Genomic DNA, 23,050 nt, shown 5'->3' with positions numbered 1-23,050 from the left:
GCTCCGGATCCTGGCCTGCCGCCTGTCAAAGCACCAGCACCACGGCTGCAGCTACTTCCTGCAGGAGAAGGGAGTAGCGATCCAGTGACTTATGGCTTGTGTGCCTGCAGAAAGGGCTCTGCGTGCCTGCGGTGGCACGTGTGCCATAGGTTCGCCATCACTGTCCTAAAGCAATTTCAGAGTTTGAGAAGTTTTAGGTACTTCTTTATAGAACTTATTGCAAACTGCTAAAGGCTGTCCCATAAAAGTTGCAAAAAGTGAAGTGACTAATTGGCTGAAATCTTGTTGCAGTTATGGAAAAGGCGTAACTTTTGGAAATGAATTGCAGTAAGTTAAGAAATCTTCATAGACATTGCCTGTTTTACACAAAATTGCATGACTTGGCATGCAATGGATAATCACAGTAATCACCATTGTCTTAGAACTGCAGAACCGGAAGGGACTCTATGGATCATCAAGTCCAGCCCCTGTCAAGGAGGCACAGTGGAGAATGTCTACTGAGATTTCTTTATTTATGGCAATTTGCCTCCATAAGCTATGCCTTTTGCATGGTTCTGCCTTTTATGTAACTGTGCAACAGGATTTCGGCCATTGTGTTAAATAACCATCCAAGAAAGTAAGAATACGACATTGGAAAATAAAGAAGAGCATAAATAAGATATCCTCTCAAAATATCCAGTAAACATTTTGGTGTCCAAAAGTATCAGGAAAAATAAATAAATAAATGGTATCCGTCATGAAAAAACATTACCACACATCGTTTAAAAAAAAACAACAATGCAACATTGCTATGTCCTCGTAAGCCCCAGAATAAAGTGTTGGTGTAATGTTGTTACTTGCGATATGTTACCTCCAAGCAATATCACTACAACGTATGGAAATGAATGCTGTTCAGCTATGCCACCATATCTTTTGGCAGACAATTAACACATCAGTTTACAATAATTAGTAAATGTTTTCTTGTTCTTAGAAGATAGCTTTGTCTCCCCACCCCCACCCCGAGATGTGTAACCCATTAGGGACTGGGGAAGATGACTCCTCCTTTGCCCACCAGGACGAGGGCACGTGGCTCTTTCTATCTCTGCAGCTCAGCTTGGAGCAAAGGAAGGGGATATTCCTGTATATTAAGGGAGGGGGTTTGAACATCCCTCGCTGAGGAAGGTGTAGAAAGAACCAGGTTGCAGAATTTTTTTAAAAAAACACAAAATTTTGCATGCAAAACCACCCTGTGCCCAGAAAGGTCTCTCTCTGCTCAGAGAGAATTTACATACACAGGCAATGTAAGTGAGGCTGTGAAACAGAGGAAGGAGAGAAGAAAAATTCTACTTTGAAGCATAAGCGCTGGGAGAATATTAAATCAGTGTTTCCTTCTGAGGTGCAGATTTGCACTGGGGAAGTGGATGTCTCGTGGGTGCTTCTGTCTCACATTAAATTATAAACTGTTTCATTGCCAATCTTGTGCTTTTATGACGCAATTAAATTAAATAATTACATTTGAGTGTCACAGAATGACAAACACAGAATGCAAACCTTGTGTGTCACTTGAATGACTTCAAAGTCCGAAGGAAGCAACTCCATACACCCTTGCTTGACTTTCTGTTTTAGCTAGAAAACAGACACAGGCTTATAATTTCATCCGAGACCAGTACAAGAATCAGGAGGTGGCCACAGTTGCATAATGTTTGCCATGTGAACTGACTCAGTTATCAAATTACATGCCATGAAAGGAAGCAGAATTCTGTACCTTTCGTGAAAAGTCAGCAAGGAAGAATGACGCTAGAGGTTGTGGACGCACATATAGAAACTACAGGTTCACAAACTGATCTGTGCATTAGTCCACTGTAGGATGAAGGCTACATCCAATTGATAGTTCCAAATAGAGTAGACTCATTTAATCTACTCATTTAATAGCCATTTTTATGCTGTTTATTATATGAGTGGTATGTATTGTGTTCTTCATGTTGTCCTTCACTTCATTTATTATTTTAATTTGCACTTTAACTCTGATGTTGTATTATTTTGCTATTTTATGGTTTTGTTATTGTAAACGGCCCAGAATGGCCCTGTCTGGCAGATAGCTCCATTCATTCAGTGGGACTTCTAATTGAGTCCCCAATTGAAACTAACAACTGGATTTGATCTGTAATTATGGCCACTGCTATGGGAAGCATAAGAGAGAGTTTAGACAAATCTATGGAGAATATGCAGTAATGACTGCTCGTTCGTTCGTTTAGTCGTGTCCAACTCTTCGTGACCCCCATGGACCAGAGCATGCCAGGCCCCCCTATCTTCCACTGCCTCCCATAGTTGTGTCAATTTCATGTTGGTTGCTTCGCAGACACTGTCCAGCCATCTCATCCTCGGTCGTCCCCTTCTCCTCTTGCCTTCACACTTTCCCAACATCAAGGTCTTTTCCAAGGAGTCTTCTCTTCTCATGAGATATCCAAAGTACTGGAGCCTCAGCTTCAGGATCTGTCCTTCCAGTGAGCACTCAGGGTTGATTTCCTTCAGAATGGATAGGTTTGTTCTCCTTGCAGTCCAGGGGACTCTCAAGAGTCTCCTCCAGCACCACAATTCAAAAGCATCAGTTCTTCGGCGGTCAGCTTTCTTTATGGTCCAGCTCTCACTTCCATACATCACTACAGGAAAAACCATAGCTTTGACTATTCGGACTTTTGTTGGCAAGGTGATGTCTCTGCTTTTTAAGGTGCTGTCGAGGTTTGTCATCGCTTTCCTCCCAAGAAGCAGGCGTCTTTTAATTTCGTGGCTGCTGTCTCCATCTGCAGTGATCATGGAGCCCAAGAAAGTAAAATCTGTCACTTCCTCCATATCTTCCCCTTCGATTTGCCAGGAGGTGATGGGACCAGTGGCCATGATCTTAGTTTTTTTTGATGTTGAGTTTCAGGCCGTTTTTTTGCACTCTCCTCTTTCACCCTCATCTTGTTTTTTCCTTTTGCATGCATGGGTTAGGTATTCCTGAAGGGCATCACCATTTGCACATGGTTGACACTTTTGCAAGTGGGAGATCCTGTATTACTTCAAAATCTGTGTCTCACTAATTTTAGTACCCAACATTGAGGGTGCACTCCTGTACACCCTTACCATGGAGTAAAACTCATTGAATTAAACAAGGCATACTTCTGAGTAGATAATGCATAGGATTGTGATTTTAAGCATGTGCTTTACTCATTGAAGTCAGGAAGGCAGAATCTTGAATCTTGCCAAGTTATTTTAAGACTTTGGCATAGTTAAGTGTTTATGTAGAAACCATAAGGAAATCACCCTGTTCTAATTATTATATCCCTGGCTACATGGCAGATTCTGCATTGTACCAATTCAACAGATACCATTACTTAAAGAGTTTATGGACTAGCTTCAAATGCTATTGCCTTGCCCTGTTATTTTGGGACATAGTACCCATCATTGTGTTCCATGTTGAATTTGTTAAAGAATTAACAAATGGGGGCAGGAGGATCTGAGCTGAGTTGCCTTCCATTGAGGCTATAATTTCAAGCAAAGTGTTATTTTAAAAAGTCAATTTGCAGGTGGTGAAAGAAATTGCTTTTCATGTGTAAATCTTACTGGATGTACATGGGTCTCTCTTTCTCTAGGTGGAAACATGAGCTCCTCTGTTAGGACACTTATCCTTCCCAAGAGATGTCCACAGAGTCTGTTTAATCGGAAGCATTTCTGAATAGTTGCCCTTAATAAGAGCTTGAAAGGTTACTTTTAGGGGGCTGTGTCTCTTGGTGACCATATTGGCTGAGGGGTGGGTGGGTTAAGAGCATTGCAGTTCAAACAGTAATTCCTCCCAGCTTAAGCTTTCTTGAGAGAAAAAATGTATTAGAACTAAGGGAAAAGAGATGGAAATTGAAAAAGGAAGACAAAATATGGAAGGCACCAATTTCTCCTGCTCCAGTCTAACTTAACCTGTGAGGTACAGTAGTGGCCTATATACAAATTCAGATAGTTGGTCCAGGTAGTCTAGTAACATCTAATTCTGACAGAAAGCAGCTCTTAGCATTTCAGGTAAAAACCTCTTGAAGTTCCAGTAACTGAGGTGGCGTACCAGTGATCTTCAAGAACTGGTTCCCATCGTTGAGTCCCCAGATGTTCGTGGACTAAAACTTCCCAAATTTTTCTTCACTAGTTGTGCTGGCCAGGATTTCTGGGAGTTATAGTTGAAGACCATCTGGAAACCCAAGGTTGCGATCGACTGTTTCTGTTTCCAGATTCACATCAGTCCTAGCCATTTCCATTGATTGTTTCTGTTAGCTTTACTGTCTAAGACTGACAGAAACTGAAGTCCATTAACAGGTAGTAGGCCTTAGATTCTTCACCACTCTTTTCTACAGGTTGGAAAGTTACTTTTGAGAAGAATGAGTATAGTATGAAATTCATTACTGAGCAGTGGTAGAATTGTGCTTTGAGACCCAGAGCGTGAAAGTTATGGGTCGCTTCAGCATGTCATTGTATTCATTTGCCTGTAAGGATTGTTTGTAATCTAGTTAATTCTAGGTTTCATATCGTTTGTCTCTATGAGAACATAGCAAATTATTTTAGCTCAGCTTGAAATAAAGCAACAGTTCCTTAGAACAGAAAATGGAAGGCTCTGGGGTTGGTTCCTCCCTCCCTCCCTCCCTTCTCTCAGTTTCTCACAGTGCCTCAGAATTGTTGCTTTCAGTTATCTTTCTATGGGGGAATAAAATGATCAATAATGAGCAGCGGAAAATTTCATAACCTGTTGATTGCCTCATAATAATCTGAGTAACTGAATCCAAACCGAGAAGTGATTTCTCCCCCACCTCAGTTGTATACTAGCCAGCTAGTTGCTAGCTTTCCCTGACAGTAGTTTTGACTTACATCAAATGGCCATTTATTATAATAGTCTGTAGCTCTCTATAGAGTTTGCAAGAGTATGCAATGATGGATCTTGAGGGGGAAATTACACTTTTGGCCTAAAATGTTGTATTTGATAGAAAATATGACAGACTATTGGTTTGCAGCAGTGTTGTTGAAATTGTGCTGCTCAAGAGTTTCATCACTGTGACATTAAATCTAAGACAGACTTTAATCAAAAGCTATCTTCTCTTCCCAGACCATCGTTAGAGGAAATAAACCTTGCAAGGACACTTCAATCAATGGCTTGCTGGAAGAATTTGACAATATCTCTGTGACACGTTCCAACTCGCTTCGGAAGGAGAGTCCTCCCACCCCTCACTTGGGCCGCTCAAACCACGTAGAAATCCACCAACAGGAAAATGGCTACATCACGTACTCTCAGTACTCAAGCGAGTCAGAGGCCTCTGTGGACTTCCTGAGTGAAAAATACAAAGACAAAACTGTTCAGAGGGAAGAATTAGACAGATACTCAAAAGGTAGCTGTGCTGCTAAACAAAATGGACATGTGGTGAAAATGAAACCCAGTGAGATGTATTTTCCAGAAGCGAAGCCCCTGAAGGCCGACATCTGTAGGTTCTTACCAGATTATCATGCTCACATGGAAACAAAAAGCCAACTGAATGAGTATAGTGGTATGAAGCTGGAATACCAGAGGGCGAGTGGCTCTTCTCTGGATTACAAAGAATCTTTCCATTACACTCCTTCTAGAACTTCCATCCACAGTCAGTGCTCCAGGGAAAGACTAGAATACAGTGACATCGACTGGGCCAAGGATGATTATGACAAAAGACCCAAGTCCTCCTATGTAGACCAGGCAAGCCCTCAACCCGCCATGAGACAAAGATCCAGGTCAGGCTCTGGTCTCCAAGAGCCAGTCATGCCCTATGGAGCAAGTGCTTTTAAGTCCAACCAGCAAGGCTATTCGTATAGTTCATATACCTACCCTCGCTTGTCAGAAACAGCAGCAGGCATGCCAAAGGTAAATGTTTACAGATCGACCTTTTCAACACTGTGGTCATTTCAGTATTTGGAGTTAAACACATATTTGGTGCTCTAATCTAGGCCCAGGATGTCAGGTCTAAAACACCTTGTTTTTGCTCTTTAGAAGATCACACATGGGTAAAAGACAGGGATGGACAAGAAATTGGTCCAGTTCGTAGCTGAATGTGATCTGCTGTGATTCACACTTTCTGAACCTATACGCAAATAGATAGGCAGTTGACCTTGCACTTTCCAAATTTTGCAGCCCAGTTCTCAAGTACAAGGTATGCACAAAAATGCACATCTTAGGAAACAGCACTACAGCAAATAAGCTTGTTAATAAAAATAATATATTGAAATGCATTATGTTTGGGGAAATTGCTTGCAGGAAATGCAAATTTTGAAGAAAACTGTATATGAAAATTATGCATAAGGGGAACAGGGTGCAACATTGCCTGAGCATTTTCATGCAGGGTTTCCAAACAATCACAAACAGGTATAAAAATGAAATGAAACAAACATTTACTTGGGGGGGGAAAGAGAAACTCAGCAAAATTGAAATGGACAGTTCTCCTTTTAAATATTGGGTGAAAACACTTTTAGAACAAGGGCTTTTCCATAACAGCTCTGGAGCCACATTGAAGTACAGTGGGGTCTTGACTTGAGAACTTAATCCGTATTGGAAGGCAGTTCTCAAGTCAAAAAGTCTGTAAGTCAAGTCTCCATTGACCTACAGTGCATTGAAAACCGATTAATCCCGTAACAGGCCGTTTTTGTTCCATTTTGGTTTTTTTCTGGTCTGTAACTCAATTCTCAGCCTGCAAGTCAAACCTAAATTTTGTGGCCAGAGAAGTCTGTAACTCAAAAAGTCTGTAAGTCAAGCCGTCTGTAAGTCAAGGATCCACTGTATAGAGTTTGACAATGGTTTGTGGCCAACATACATTTTAAAAGATTTCTGAAACTGAATCACTGAAAGTTTCCCCACTTTTCTGACTTGTTCTCGCAGATATTGGCAGTGTGCCTATAACATCCTTGAATTTAGCAACCAACCAGATATGCACTGGAATGCACAGGCCAATGTGGATGTCTTTTAGTTACCCAACTGTTTTCACCAGGATGCATATTTGAATGTCCATCTGAATGATGTTGTTGATTATGGCTAATTAACTATATGTATACCTGCCTTTTCACTACAAAGTAGCATTCAGGGTGATTTGCACTCTTTGTCAAACAATAAAAATGAGTAAAGCAAATGTAACCATAAAGTCATTAAAATCAGATAAAATGAACTCTACCATAAAAGCCAGGAAAATACATTTATATAATCAAATATATGCTTCTGAGGGTGAAAATCAATACTATAAATAGGCTGTGATTAAAGCTGAAAACATGCTAGAGAAATGTGATTCAGACAATCCAGATTTCAAAGAAATCTCATACTAAAGTCCTGTAGACTAATTGCAAAGCAAAGCAAGCTAATTTTGAGATCATATGAGGTAAGAAAAGCTCCTGCTATACACTTAAACATGTTCAGTAGCTAAGGAATTCCTTTATCAATAGGCTGTGTTTAATGTCTGTTTCTGCTCTGTGATAACTAAACACATGGCTACGAATGTTGCTGCTTATATTATGACCATAAGGTTAAACTTAATAACATAATCACTAATCAAGTAGTTGAGTTTTTAATTGTGCAAACACTTTTTACATCCGTCGGCATAATAAATCAGTCTTCAAACCATTAAGTTCATGACAAATACTTGGAATTCACTAGCTTTATTCCATTGCAAGAAAATAATGTTCCTGATACTTTTAGCATAAGATGAAAGCACTGGATGCGAATGGTTTCTGGGTCTGTAAATCTGGGGAAATAACTCACATCGAAGGAACAGATTCACAGTTTGGAGGTGTTTCAGGATCCATTGCTATCACTGGAAGTCCAAGTTACCTTCATGGTTTAGGAGCTGAGGCTGGTATTCTAACTACACTTATTTTTTAGAGAAGTGTAGTCTGGCCACCATAATAGTGTCATGCCAGTATCCAAATCCTTATACAGCTTGGGACTCCATTATTTTCCCTTGTCTTGCCTTGGTTTTTTTCGTTTCATGCATTAACGCATTCACCATAGTAGCATTTCATTTGCACACACATACAGTATATACACAAACTCACCTCCATGTTTTGTTCACTCGTGGGACTGGTGAACGACATTGAAAAGCAAGGGCAGCTCCTCTTTCTCTGCTTTGTTTCATAGATGTATGTGTGCAATTCACATAAACAGCAAGAGATGTTCAATCATATGCACACCATCCATGCAAGCACACACACACACACACACACACACACACACACCTCCCTTTTTCGCTCACATGGAGCCACACTGTTCATTGCATACACATTATATTCACTTGTCACACACACATAGACCCAAGCCGTGGGAGTAGGGTGTCCATTGTCTGTGCTTGGTGTTGTTTCCACAGGACTGTCTGTAAATCACTGCCTTCCCCACATAAGCTGAATTGGTAGGTTAGCACCTTCATTTCCATTACAGTCAACAATGGTCCACTTTCCCCTGCTGCAGCCTCTCTCAGATCTGGATTCTTTGCAGATGTACCAAATTGTATACGTTTTTGCCACTGCACTCCAGTTCTTACCACCTCACAGACCAGGGAACTTTTGTTATGCCTCAGGGGATTGGGGGGGGGGATATTTCACAAGAACTAAGAATGCAATCTTGTGCATGTCTGCTCGGAAGTAAGTCACACCAAATTCAATAAGACTGCTGGGTAAGCACAGGTGAGACTGCAGCTTAAAAAAGTCTTTTGTGCCAAAGGGAGAATGTCAGCATTTGAGTTATATTGGTGAGACAGTACAGCTGCTTCTGCAGCAGCATGTTCTGTCTCACTGCTGTAATTCTGATAGATTTCTTGTCAGAACTTTATCTGCTCTGTCAACCTGGACCTGAGAATTTGAATTCCCTTCTCTACCAACTCTTCCTTGAAACTATTTTCTCTGGAAAATTTGATTCATTTATATCTATGTCTCAATTAAATATATAAGAAAGAAAGGGAGAAGGAAACATGTCATGAGACAATACCCGGTGCATGCGGCTGTCTTTCTGTTTTTGAAATGCTGTAGATTGTTATGTTCGGGCCATATTAGAATTGAATTGTGTCAAGTATGCTTAAAGGCATTTTGTTATGTATGTCAAAGGAAGCAGAAGTTGTAGGGATATCAATGTGCAAGGTGTATGTGCAAATTCATTTTTTACAACAGCTTGTTTCTGGGTTTTTTCCCCTCTTTGGCTTGTCTCTTGTAGTTTATCGTGCAAATATATACCTGTTGATATTCATTAAAGCAAATTTCAAATCATTAACGCACAAAAGAAATTAACCTGTCTCTGACATCTGAGCTTTCCATTTAGTGATCAAAAAATGATACATATTTCATAGGGGACAACAGAGTTATTATCCAGCCTTTTCTCAACAGCTTGCTTTATATTAATCAATGAAATATATGTAATAGCAAAAGATAAGAATAAACCTCTCAAGCCATGGTTTAAAGCAGGATAGGCATCTTGTGTCTTTTCCTATGTTGTTGGACTGTCTGCCCAGCCACCATAGAGAAGGTTGAGGGATGTTGGGAGCTGCCGTTCAACAGTAAAATGGTGACCAATCTGCCTACCCTCCATTCCAAATTACCAAACACTTCAGAATCGTGTAGAGATTAGCAGGCAAGGACCTACTCACTGCTTGGATGGAGGTCTAGCCAGGAGCATTATGTGCGGTGCCTCGAGAGCCATCGTGAAAGCTAGGTGCAATATTCTTTTTCATGGCAACCTGTGTTGCTCTTGAATTTATAGGAACCATGGTGTCCTGGCAGGATTTTGCTGCTGCTGCTGCTGTTATATTTCATCAAGTTGCTTCCAACTTAGGGCAACTCTAGGATGATGACCTTCAGAAAATCCTATCATCAGTGACTGTGCTCTGCTCTTGCAAACATAAGGCTGTGGCTTTTCTTTAGGGAGTCAGTCCGCCCCTTATTTGATCTTCCTGTTGCCTTCAGCCTTTCCCAGCCTTATTTTCTTTCCCAGCAACTTAGCAAGCTTTGAATGAATGAATAATTTGACATCCGACTGCCAGCACCACAGAGATGCACATATGTAGTGTAGGCTCAGTCATGGTTACAATGCCATTTAGGATTTGACTTCTTTCCTTTATAGCTTTCCAGCCTCAAGTTGTCTTGGTTGCAGAGGGAAGTTAGAAGGCATAGTTAGTAGTGTTCGCTGCTGAGAGCCAGTTGTTCGTTGACCAAGATGCCGTGTTTTTTCCCCACTGCCTTAGAGAAGAAATGTCGTCCCTTGCAGCAGATAAAATATGAATTAGAATTATTATTTGCATTCATTTTTGCACACTTTTGATTAGATACTGCTCTGTGTGTTGGCAAGCTGGTAACAGGATGAAATAGATTAAAATTGCCTAGCCTAGTACCCTCCAGAACTTTTAGGCTACAAGTATAGCCAGCCTCAGCCTGCATGACCAATGTTCAAGAATTATAGGAAGTGTCCTTCTAAATGGCCGAAAGGTACCACATTCAGGGAAGGCTGAAATGGACCATGAATAGCAAGAAAGGGTCGTCTTAGTTATGTACTTGAGCTACCATTCCTCTTTGACAATTAGGGCTGAAGGTGAGATGTCTTAGCACTAGAAGATTTAGAGGAGCAGTTGTTCATGCAATTAACTTTCGTTAGCCATCAGCCTTCCTCACTGTACTGTTCGGAAACTATACTTCCTTGTCTTAAAAAAATCAGTGGGAAACAGTGAGCTCTTCCCAGCAGGTGAAATTATTCCACAGAAAATAATTAATTTGATATCTCTGTTGCTTGTATCCAAATGCATTTATGTCTCACAAATTTGCTGTCCTCTGATGCGGTTGTTGGATAGTCAGCATTTTTGGATTTTGCTAGGAATGCTCTGCTCAAGAAAAGGATGTGCAATTCTACGCTTCGGAAAAGCCTTGTGAGAGCGAGTGAAACCTCCTTCGTAATAAAACCTCTGAAAAGATGAAAAGGCACACACAGATGCCTAACGCAGGAGGACGCCAGGCACTGATCTAATTCTGTACTTTGAATGTACCTTCCTTCAGTGAACAGGCCTCAGTCACAAATACTCCCTCCCCATGCGGCAGCCTACAGTGACAAATGGATGCTACAGCAGACTCCCCTCCCCGCCCCGACTGCCATTTCCCCCCCTCCCTGCAGTCTTAGCATAAAATGGCCAAATGATGTTCTACTGCAGAATTCAATTTCACAGTTCAGTTGGGTCCTTGATTACACTGCCAAATTCAGATTAATGTGCATTTAACTAACATGGATCAGGGAACTTCTGGCTGGCAGCCAGCAATGAAACTAGCAACGGAGAGTTGTGTCGAGCTTTCTACGCTGTCCACCCCTGTGCCCCACCGCTGAAATTGATTGATTAAATAAATTCAGTGCTATAATTGTTTCTAATTGTGCTACATTGTGGGCCTATGTCTGAGCCCCCACCCCTCTGAAAAATGTTATACACATTACCTTGAGTTTCTTGGTTGTGTTATTGCTACAGAGAAAGCTGAAAATTGCCCCCTTTTCAAAAATGGTTTATTTTAGATTTTTAAAAGCTTCCAACCATGGAAGTATGTTTTGTTGATTTTGCCCAGATGAATATTTTTGTCGAAAATCAATGGATTGAACAGCTAGGTAGGACATTTTTTAAGAAAGCAAAATACAAAATAAAGAATGCAGCATACTGAAAGTTGAATTCCCACTAAATAGCATACAGTGTCATTGTTCAGAGCCTCTTTCAACAAGGATGTCGCTGATATGTTTTCCTTCCAGAGAACTTTTAATTTTAGATGAATATAAAGAAAACATTTAGTGACACTGCATTTAATTAGGTGACCATTAAAAAAAAACAGGAACTATAACACCTGAGTTTTGTCTCTTTCTAAAATAAAGCCCCTTCTAAAACCTCTGAGTCTGAATTTCTAATTTATACGACTGTGTTGTATGTTCTTTAGGATTACATCTTGATGTGATCTTCTCTACTATGTTTCTTGCTCCTATTTTGTTCTCTGGCATTGGTTCACACAGGCTGCACAGATGCTCCAGAGGCTTTCCCAAAACAGGGTTTGAGGACCCATGTGGAGTTTCAGGCAGAAAAAGGAACTGGCCCGCCCAGCTCCGTATTCTACCAGTGGAACACCAGTGCTGGATCCTGACCACTATATCTGTAAAAGATTGTATTAACATTCTCCATTTCTGAGTGCATACTTTCAGACAAGTTAAGATAACATAAGTTGTTTTAAGCCTCCTTAGTCCATCCCTTAATTATAACCATATTTTAAATATGTTCTAAATCATTGTGAAGCCTCAAGAAGCAGCATTGTGAAGATCTTCAAGGAAAAAATCCATTTTTTAAAATGCATTCCTTGACATTAATCTGCTTTTCAAGTATCCCTGGGAAAGAAATCATCATCCTCTTACAACTGCAGAGCTGGACGGGACCTTATGGATCACTGAGACCAGCCTTTGTCAGGAAGGCACAGTGGGGAACTGGAGCTGTTTAAAGCGGAATGATCCAAGATGAGTTGGATGGACTAGAGCTTGCAATGTATTTATGAGGTCAAAACTTCCAGAATTCCATATTCCCAGGGACCTTGACAGCTGTGGGACTCTGCAAGCTGTAATCCAAAGACGTTGATGCCAGTGGATTTCTGACTGTTCCAACCATGCATGATTCATACTGTAAAAATATGCCTTGCTAGATAAAACCAAAAAGTCATATAATTCATAAATCACCAGTCCCTTACAGTGACCTACTAGATACCTCCAGGAAGCCCAAAAGAATAGGATGGAGGCCATAATTTTCTCTAGCTCTTTTTCTCCAACAACATTTTCCTTGGTATAACTGCCTCTGAACATCCCATTCTGTCATTATGGCTATTTGGAATACTTAGCAGTTGGGTTGTCTTCTATATATTTCTCCCATCCCCCTTTAACGTTGTAAGCCAGAGGTTGGCAAACTTCTTTGGTCTGTTTTACTTTTCTCTAGACTCCTAAGATCTACCATCCAGAGGCTAGTGCAAAGGACACACACATCAAATTAACTATTCTGAACCTATGAGTTGGGTTTCAAGGCCAGACCTGAATGCAACTCACAGTCCTTCCACACAAAATCTCACTCCTGGTTTCTCCTGGCTTTCATCACTTCAGTAGTATAATTTAGGTTGATATGAAGCTGGCGTTATTGTCATTACACTACTGTGATCACAAATTATTGCTGACGTACTATAACATGTAGGTGTCCAAGTGTTGGTGCACTGCATCTCCCACTTCCTCTAGACAGTTGTAGTCCAGCAACATTGGGAGACCCACACATTGCCTAGTCCATGATAAAAAAAAATATTAAACGTCTGGTCTTACACCCTGCATTGCTTCACACATGCATTGCTCCAATCAAGAGCCATTGTACAACACTCTTCTCCAATGCCAGCTCTATGGGGTGGGTGGGAATGAGCCACTCATCATGGAGACAAACCTGACATATGTTGGAGAAGTAAATTGCACACACTCTTTAGGGGTGTGGTTTTCCACCTTGGTCTCAAACTGACTACAATGCATGGATTATGCTTTCCCCACTATTGCTATATACCTTTGCTATCTTCCAAGACAGATTTCACTGGAAGTTGCATTAGACTGAAAAACCTATGAAGAAAATATCCAGATTGCTTTTGATAGGAAAACAGCACATATAATTAGATTCTTCCATCCCATCCAGTGGGCAGACATCTCAAAGTGTCACCTTTAAGATACTTAGCCTGAAACATATCTGCTGTGGGTTTAATAAGTATGGAGACCTGGACATCCATTTCATAAATAGCCAAGCTCCTCGAATCCTCCTTCAGTCAGTGAGGCTGAAGCTGTCTAACTCGTCATGGGTAGGTAATCCTGGTTCTGATGGGCTGCTCATGGACTGACCAAGGAGACAGATCCTCCCTTGCCACTTGGTCATGAGCTCCCTGTAGAAGACATTCCACATTATACTAGAAATGTGCTTCAGCAATGTGTTTTGGAAGCAGCTCTGCCCAATACAGTGTAGGAAAGACAGTACTGGGCAGGGTATCCAACAGATTGTAGGAAGTAACTAGCTGGAAGATTATGGCCATGCTTTGAAGATTATGTCAGTAAGGTCTGTCTGAGTTCATGTATCTTAGAAAAGCAGGAAATCTGCAATAAGTTGTACATTAAGTTGCCTTATTCAAGGCCAAATCACTGGGATCTGTCATCAGTTCTCCATAGCTCATACAAGGATCTTTACAGCCCAGTATAGTCCATTTAATTGGAGATGTCGGGATTTGAACATGAGGTTTTTGTCATTCAAAAGCATTTGCTCTGTCACTGTATATGACTTCCTTCTTCCAAAAGATGACTCCTAGTCCATTTGTGCAACCATGGAATGGGACTCTAGTGGTTTTGTGACTGATGTGTGGGACTGGGACTGGGAGACCCAGTCAATCCCCATTTAGCCATGGGGCTCACGGTGTGGCCTTGGGCCAGTCATTGTCTCTCATCCCAAAATACCTCAGAATTTTTGCAAGAGTAATTTAAAAAAGGGGGGGAGGAAAACTGTGGACAAGCCAGCAGGAAAAGCATGTGATTAAATGTAATAAATAAATATAGAGGAGTCAGCCTTGGTTTTTGTGGCTGCAGGCATTCATAGACTTCTTTGGAAAACTTCAGCAATTGCATTAGCTCTACTGGAGAATTGTCAGAAGGTATTTTTCTGAATGGTACCATATGGTGTCACCTTAAGCAAGCAACACTGGGTAGCTAGCCAAGGTTCTTTAGGGTATGCATTTGTTAAAGCATGGGTGGGAAACATGGGACCCTCCAGATGTCATTAGATTCAAGCCTCCATTATCCTTCACCATTGATTATGGTAGCTAAGGCTGATGAAAGTTGTGGAGGGCTACATGTTTCTCCTGCTTGTGGTAGAAAGTCAACCAGGCTTCATTTGCGTAGTGCTCCAAGGGATGCCAGGAGAGCAAAAACGCAAGAGGTAAGAAGAGTTACTGTTTTTGGACTACATCTCTCGAAATTCTTCCATGTCAGCATAGCCTTCTGAGAGCCATAGTCCAAAAAAGTAACTTCTCAAAGCTGTTAAAGGGATGTATTCTGCCATTATGCAGGGAATACTCCAAGTCCATGAAACCAAGCTCACTTGTTGCCTTGTCTTTTTCCGCAGCTGGAATATGACCGATCACAGATGGTTGTAAGTCCACCACTGTCTGGATCAGATACTTACCCTCGAGGCCCAACAAAGCTACCTCAAAGTCAGAGCAAAGCCACCTATCCAGGCAGTAGCTACCAGTACCCAGCTGTCTATCACAAATTCTCTCACTTCCACCACCAGCCTTCCCTGCAGCCCAGCTCCCATTACATTTCGACAGCATCATACCCAAGCTCCCCAAGCATCACTTCAAGTGCTTATCCTCCACCCAGCTGGGGCTCATCATCAGATCAGCCACCCTCCCGGGTGTCACATGAGCAGTTCCGAGCAGCTTTGCAGCTGGTGGTGAGCCCTGGGGATCCTCGCGAGTACTTGGACAACTTCATCAAAATTGGGGAAGGCTCCACTGGGATAGTTTGCATTGCCACAGAGAAGCACACTGGGAAGCAGGTGGCCGTGAAGAAGATGGATCTCAGGAAACAGCAAAGACGGGAACTGCTTTTCAATGAAGTAAGGATGTTTACATTCTGTCAGCTTTAATTGGACTTAAGCATGTTAATAGATTGTGCTCTGTATCAGTAATTGACGTTGTTTCTATCCTTATCTCTTAACTTGAGAGCCCCCAATCCTGAACTGGCAGATCTTGGTGTGGCGCAATGGTTAGAGTGCTGGACTTCAACCAGGGAGTTCCAGATGCACATATCCTAATTCTAGAACTTTGAAAAGTTCTTTCTTTTTTTTAGAGTATCATTCCCACAGTTCCCCGGCTGAAACAGCCAGTGCTCCAAAAAAAAGTTATTCCAAAGTGTTCCTGAGCTCTTAGTCAGCCACAAAGCTTGCTGAGTAGACATGGCTGGTCACTCTCTGTTTCACTTACCTCACAACTTTATGTTGTGAATAAAATGGAAGAGGGGAAAGCCAAGTTAACCATCTCACCCTCCTTGGGGGGAAAGCAGGGATTCTGAATCAAACAACCCACAGTATTTTGGAAATGCGAATGGCAGGATTGCAGTCAACCAGGCTTAAACAAGGATGTGTGCTTGGTCTTCTCTCCCCCTCCCCTTTTCTGGTAGTTTTTTTTTCTCCTGGAGGAACTACTTCCATCCGTCTGAACTTTTCTATATTCCACTTGGAATCTAAAATGTCCTGTCCAATGGGAGTGGGCAATTTTGCATCACCAAAAGGAAGGGAAAGGGGGGGAAGGGTACCTTCTACGTCCTTGCTCTCTTTTTGAGGGTAGGAGTGAACAGGCTTTCAAGCAGAGGTGATTTTTGAAGATAAGTGACTGTCCTCTGCAATATAGAACACATGCTCTTCATACTCCCACTCCTCTTCCCACAATCCTTCAGTTACTGGGCTTATTTTATTGTTTTAAAAACTTACTAGAAGCACTGTTCTCCTCTCGCACAGGGAAGCCCTTGTTCTGGTCCAGTCCCGATCCTCCCCATACCTTGTACCAAAACATCCACACTTAGGAGTGTGATGAGTATTCAAACTTGTTCACAGTGACTGTCAGCAAGATTTGCCACTGCACCAGTGAGATTTCCCATTTTCTCATTTTCCCTATTTGTTTGTTTGTTTGTTTGTTTGTTTGTTTATTATTCTTTGCTGGTTTTTCTGTGGAGGAAACTGCCAAATCCTGTGCAGATTGATATCATTTCTGGCGAATCCTGGCCAGGAAAGATGCCATTCTCCACACAAATTTTAATAGTTAGAAGAAGAAGCTGCTACTGCTTTCAGATATTCATGTGCAAAGAAATCTTGCTGTGAAGAGCAATCCAACTCTGGTTCCCCCTAAGAGCCACAGCCTGCAAGATTCACATTTCCAGTCCCACCCAAGAATTCCCTTACCTTCAAAAGACACTAGTGTTAAGCACAGACATTGCCAGAGCCTTGTATCAGCATTCAGGTTATAGCAGCGTTCTGGTTGCTGTTGCCAAAAGTGGATGAGCTTCTTCAAAAACCCGAGCCAAAAAGGGAAAACACAGACATACTTACAGCAAGGAAACCATAAGGAATTAACTCTTTTCCTCAATTACCCCAAACCTAAGAAATGCCTTGCACCTAGCCAGACCATGCTTTATCTGTGGTATTAGTACTGCTGCTCCCAAATGTTCTTGAACTCCAACTCCTGTGCTCCCTAGTCAGCATAGTCAGTGGACAAGGATAGTGATGACACACTTAAGTGACATCTAAGGATAAAAAAATCAGGAGCTATCGATCTGTACTGATTGATGGCATCTCCCCACCTTTTCACAGACCTGAGTCTTGCCCAGTTTTTCCTGGAGATGCTAGGGATTCAGCCCGGTGGGATCTTCCACATGCAAAGCAAAAGCTTTTCCTTTGAGCATCATCTCTTGTCTGAACTTCTCTTCCGTGGCTGTCCTGTAGTCCTGTAGTCAGAACAGCAGGCCATTGCTGGCACCAAAGCACTGTTGTCTTCTGCAGTGCTGGCAGTGACCACAGCCGTCAGATAGGATTAACCCCATTGAGCTGAGCAGTGCCGCACTGTGCCAAAAGCTCTTCCTAAAACACACACACAAGGCCAGCTGCTACCTTCCTAGAGGTGCATTTTGGTCATGATTCAGAAGGCCTAGCTACACCCATGCAAAGGTTCTGGTGCAGGCATTTTCCTACCCTTGTGGCAAATGGATACATAGAGGGCCTGCCCCCTACCCCAGGAAAAATGAGTACATGGTCTTCAAAATAATCTGTAACTACAACTTCCATTGTTGGATTCCAGGACTCGATTAGAAGGATTCCAGATGATCTGATTGGCGCTTCTGTCGAGGCTCTGGTTGATGGCAGGCTTGCCACCGCTACCAGGGCTGTTGACATGATAGCTCCTAAACACCCTCTCTGGAGCAGAGCTCGTCCAGCGCCCTGGGTTAACCAGCAGCTGCGAGCTATGGAGCAGAATAGGAGAAGGCTAGAATGCAGGAGACGGGACCAGATGGAATATAATCGGAAAGCTGTCTGGATCACGACTAACGATTACCTTACTAAGGTGAGGGCTGCCAGTCGAGCTCACTTCACTGTCCGGATAAGTGAAGCTTCTAATCAGCAGGCAGAACTTTTCCGTATAGTCCGCGATCTATCCGGAATTGGTCACAGTGATTGGCCTCCCATTAGCATCTCACCCAAGCAATTTGCAGCATTTAAAATATCTAGAGACCATCTTATCCCCTATTTGAAAACAGTAGATCAAGCAGAGACATCCAGAGCTCCGCCATGCCTGATGAGATGTAATCATTTTCTGCCTGTGACGTCAGATATGGTGGACAAAGTGCTTGATCGCCGTCGTGCCACCACCGCCTCCCTTAATCCTTGCCCAGCCTGGCTAATCAAAGCAGCTAGGCCTATAACAACTGAATGGGCCACTGCAATAATTAATAGGTCTCTCCAGGAGGACAAGGTTTTTCTTGCCCTCAAGGAGACACTCATTAGGCCCATCAGGAAGAAATCAAGTCTGGCGGCGGATGACATTGGCAACTGTAGGCCCGTTGCCAAGATTTCCTTCCTGAGCAAAGTGGTAGAGATGGTGGTGGCTGACCACCTCCAGGTCCTTTTGGACAAAACCAATGCCCTGGATCCATTCAGTGGGGCTTCAGGCCGTGCCATGGTATGGAAACAGCATTGGCCGCCCTGTTTGTTTGATGACCTGCTGAAGGAGGCGGACATGGGCCAAACGTCTCTGTTGGGCCTCGATATCTCAGCCGCCTTTGATACCGTTGACCACGATATCCTCCTGGGGAGGCTCTCCGAGTTGGGAATTGGTGGTCCGGCAATTGCCTAGCTCGATCCTTCTTGAAGGACTGTTCTCAGAGAGTACAGCTTGGGGAGAGTGTTTCTGCCCTGTGGAGTCTCGATTATGCTGTTCCGCAGAGTTTGATTATCTCCCCGATGCTGTTTAATATCTATATGAGGCCACTGGGTGGGGTCATCAGGGGGTGTGGAGTTTTGTGACATCAGCACACTGATGCCACCCAGCTCTACATCTCCTTTTTTCCAACAACAGTGGATGCTGTACTTTCCCTTCAGTCCTGCCTGGAGGCTGTACTGCAATAGATGCAGGAGAATGGACTGAGGCTGAATCTGGACAAGATGGAGATCCTTAGGGTGGGTGGCCCCTCCATCGGTGGTTTGGGAAACTCCTTCTCTTTTGGGGGAGCGACTCTCACCGTGAAGAGTGAGGTTCTCAGCCTGGGGGTCCATCTGGATCCGGCACTCACCATGGAAACCCAGGTAGTGTCAGTGGTTCACTCCTCCTATTTCCATCTCTGGTGGATTGCCCAGCTGCGTCCCTATCTTGATGATGGGGTACTCACCACTCTGGTCCATGTGCTTGTAATCTCAAGATTAGACTACTATAATGTGCTCTATGTGGGGCTACCTTTGAGATTGATGTGAAAGCTTCAAATAGTGCAGAATGCGGCAGCCAGACTTCTTAGTGGGGTGAGAAAATATCAGCATATTTCCCACACTCTGGCTGCCTTGCATTTGGCTGCCCATTCATTTCCACATTGATTTCAAAGTGTTAATGATGACATATAAAACCCTAAACAGTTTAGGACCTCGATAGCTTGTTCTAGCCAGGACAGGCGGCTGAAGGGCCTAACACTGAGGGAGGCCCTGAGAGAAAGAACAAGAAACCGGGCCTTCTCAGCAGTGGCCCCCTCACCTCTGGAACAGTCTGTCCCCAGAGATCTGTCTAGCTCCCTCGCTGGGTGTTTTTAAGAGCAAACGTAAGACCTGGCTCTTTAGGCAGGCTTTTCCTCCTGTCATCACCTGATTATTTTTCTCATTTTGAATGATATTATTACTTTTGTTTTTCTTTTAATATGTTGTTTTTACTTTTATCTGCTATTGTTAGCTGCCCAGAGTAGATTTCAGTCTAGATGGGCAGCGTATAAATTTAATAAATAAATACATAAATCGTTGCCTCAACATTGCCTGTGCTGTTTTGGGCTGATGTCAGCTGTAGTCAAACAATATAAGGAAGGTGACAAATCTCATTGGCCCAGGACGTTGGGCGGCCCAGAGTTCAAGAAAATATGCTACTCCCTCTGAGCCCCATTCTGTCTTTAGCCGGCCAGACTGGCAATTCAGTTTTACTTCAGCACAGCAGAAGAGTATCCTGCAGTGCATTTGAGGGTACCAGACCATTTCTGGGCACCCAGGACAAGCAGTGGGAGGACCGGGAAGAACAGTTGTGGTGTCCAGGAGTGACAACCAGGAGGCTGTCACTGTTAACCCCAGCAACTGTAGCTAGAGACAATTTGTTGTTCCATTCTACCAAGTAGTAGGGCTTACTTCCTTATTCCTGCCTGATATTCTCAATAGTGGTAGAAAAGAGGATTGAACCAGCTTTCTTTATAGCTGCTATATGTTGCACCAGTCTCAAATTCTAGTTGCAGTTTGCAGTGTCATGGCACTGCTACACCCCAGTGCAAATCCCTTTCTAAATGCTGAGGGTGCAGGGCATTCCACTGTCATTTCTGGTACTGAGTCTTATTTGACCATACTAAACCATCAGTCTACACAAGGATTGAGCATGCAATTATTTTAGTTCAGGATTATTGTGATGGTTTCATGTTTTTATTTTGAAAAATCTGTGCAATTTGCCAATAAGGCAGTGCATAAAAATATGAGATTGTTTCCATAACCATGGAATTCATCAGTGGCTTTTGCTCTTCTTCTAGGTTGTAATAATGAGAGACTATCACCATGAGAATGTGGTCGACATGTACAACAGTTATCTTGTGGGGGATGAGCTGTGGGTTGTGATGGAGTTCCTGGAAGGCGGCGCTTTGACAGACATAGTGACTCACACAAGGTAGGCTTGTTTGGTGTGCAGTGGGCACATTTTCAGATGACTTCGAGCAAGCAGATCTGCTCCATCACAGCAGAGCCTCCTGGTTCACTCCACTTGTGAGAATAGAAACCAATCTGGTCTCACACCTAAGTGAAGGGAGCCTGTATACAGGAATCCCAGGCATCTGTCTGTGTGCACTGAGACCCGTGGATGAAGGTGAAAGATGATGAACTGTTGGCAAGGAGAAGAACAGGCCCAGTTCATTGTGCCATTATGTCATCAGAAGCAGCAAAAAAAGAATTGGTGGGGGAGGAAGTGCCAGTCTGGTATATCCTCTATGCTAACTCCTGTTTCCTCCACTGTTTCTATGGCAACCTGTGAATTTACTAAACATAGCTTGATTGTACCAGTACCAGCAGACTTACTCATATGATATGGAAGAAGACATGCAAAGCAATTTCCAGTTTTGAATTGCTGGTGTGGACAATTATCCTGCCTCTTCCTTACGTCCAACATAGCTTACGTTGAGATGAAAATAATAATAGTAATCTGCTTTCAGCTAGATGCACAAACCATACGCAAGCCGCAAGGCTTATATTTCAGGCCTTGAACACCTAGCATAATGTGCATAGCATCCATCAGTGCTAAAATACTCTCAGTGGTAAATACATTCCCATTTCCAGTGAGCTCAACTAAAGATGTGTATACTACCCCAGCAGTGTGTCAGGCAAACCAACTCGTGCAGCCATGTTCTCCCTGCAGGGCTGGTAGTCATTCCGAATTGTAGAAAAGGGCCTTCTGACAGCCAGCTTGTTCAAAATGCTGGACATAGAAGCAAAGAAAATGCTCAGTTCCAGTGACAATAAGAGCCATTGTTGAATCAGGTTTTTTGTAAATAAAATGGCTTCAAAAATCCTGGCTACACGATGCAGACAAAAGCACAGATTTCCCCCCCCCCTTCGACCCCCAAGAATCAGTGTGTGTGTGTGTGCTGTACTATATTTGAAAGTGAGGCATTTTACTGTGCTTGCAGAATAAAATAAATTTATTTTGTCACAAATGTAAAAGCACTTTATTTTAAGCATTATGGCACATGTGAATGCCTCTGTTGGTTTTACATTGCCTTGCGATGCTGCCTCCCACAACCACTCCTTGCTCCTGCTGTAGGTTCTTTCCCTCCTTGGCAAGCAACCTCTCTCGTCAGTGTCAGCCCTTGTCTGACACCCTGGCTGTGTGTGAGTGTGTGTGTCCTTCCTTGGCAAGTAACATGGAGCGTCTTGGAAATACAGCTCTTCCATTAAACTCTTGAAATTTCGACTGTGTATTCTGGAAAACCAGCACAGTCATTTTAAAAAAAGAAAGAAAGAAGAGTAACCCAAAGGGAATGTGAATAGGGATAAAAAGCCATGTGACAACCATGTAATTTTAAATCACTTTAAAAAAACAACACAGCGTAATTCATGTTATTCCTTTAATATAACCCCCATCCAAACTGACAGAGAGAGGGTTTTCTGATCCTCTTTGTCTTCTTGACTATATATGGTTACTTCCAAGTCCAATTTACTTCCACCCACTCTGTTTCTCCTTTCATCTTTGTTTTAATCCAGTGGCCATAGACAGTGGCCACCCTCCATACATTTTCTATCTAACCAACATGTAGTTTCTTTGTTAAAAGCTCTCTCTGCATAAGAACCATTTTGATATTTATTCCAAAGAGCCAGTTTCCACAGCTAGCCAGAAACAGGGCCTTGATGTTAACTCTTGAGGTCAGGCCTGCACATTAAATAAACTTAATACTGGCACTTTTCTTTCATTGTTGATTGGAAGCTTTTGCTGAGTAGGAGAAGGCATAAAATCGGAAACAGCGATCAAGAGTCCCATGGCATCTTAAGAGCCAGCAGACTCATTAAGACAATAATTTTCCTGGACTACTTGGGACCCAGGTGTACATGGCTGGAGGCAGGATTTCAGATAGACTGGCAATTTATTATCAATATTGCTAGTTCACAAAACTGTTGCTGGCTATGCTCTGTCTGGTTTGACCCTAAGTATTCAGATGAGTCCTGCTGCATATTGGAATGTATGG

General features: G+C 42.6%; 1 protein-coding gene across 2 annotated transcripts in view; it reads left to right on the top strand.

Moving 5' to 3' along the window:
* PAK5 (p21 (RAC1) activated kinase 5) overlaps window positions 1-23,050 on the top strand; it is a 139,553-nt gene that overhangs the window by 97,947 nt on the left and 18,556 nt on the right. For both annotated transcript variants that reach the window (XM_073003229.2, XM_073003224.2), the window contains 3 exons: window positions 5,099-5,881; window positions 15,165-15,659; window positions 20,852-20,985. In XM_073003229.2, the coding sequence (XP_072859330.1) occupies window positions 5,099-5,881; window positions 15,165-15,659; window positions 20,852-20,985 (1,412 nt within the window). The remainder of the gene's footprint in view (window positions 1-5,098; window positions 5,882-15,164; window positions 15,660-20,851; window positions 20,986-23,050) is intronic.

This window comes from Pogona vitticeps, chromosome 1 (assembly GCF_051106095.1).
Source record: "Pogona vitticeps strain Pit_001003342236 chromosome 1, PviZW2.1, whole genome shotgun sequence".
In the NCBI taxonomy this organism is placed as follows: Eukaryota; Metazoa; Chordata; class Lepidosauria; order Squamata; family Agamidae; genus Pogona; species Pogona vitticeps.
The sequence above is the reverse complement of the archived record's forward strand: the minus strand, read 5'-3'. Positions and strand labels throughout refer to the sequence as shown.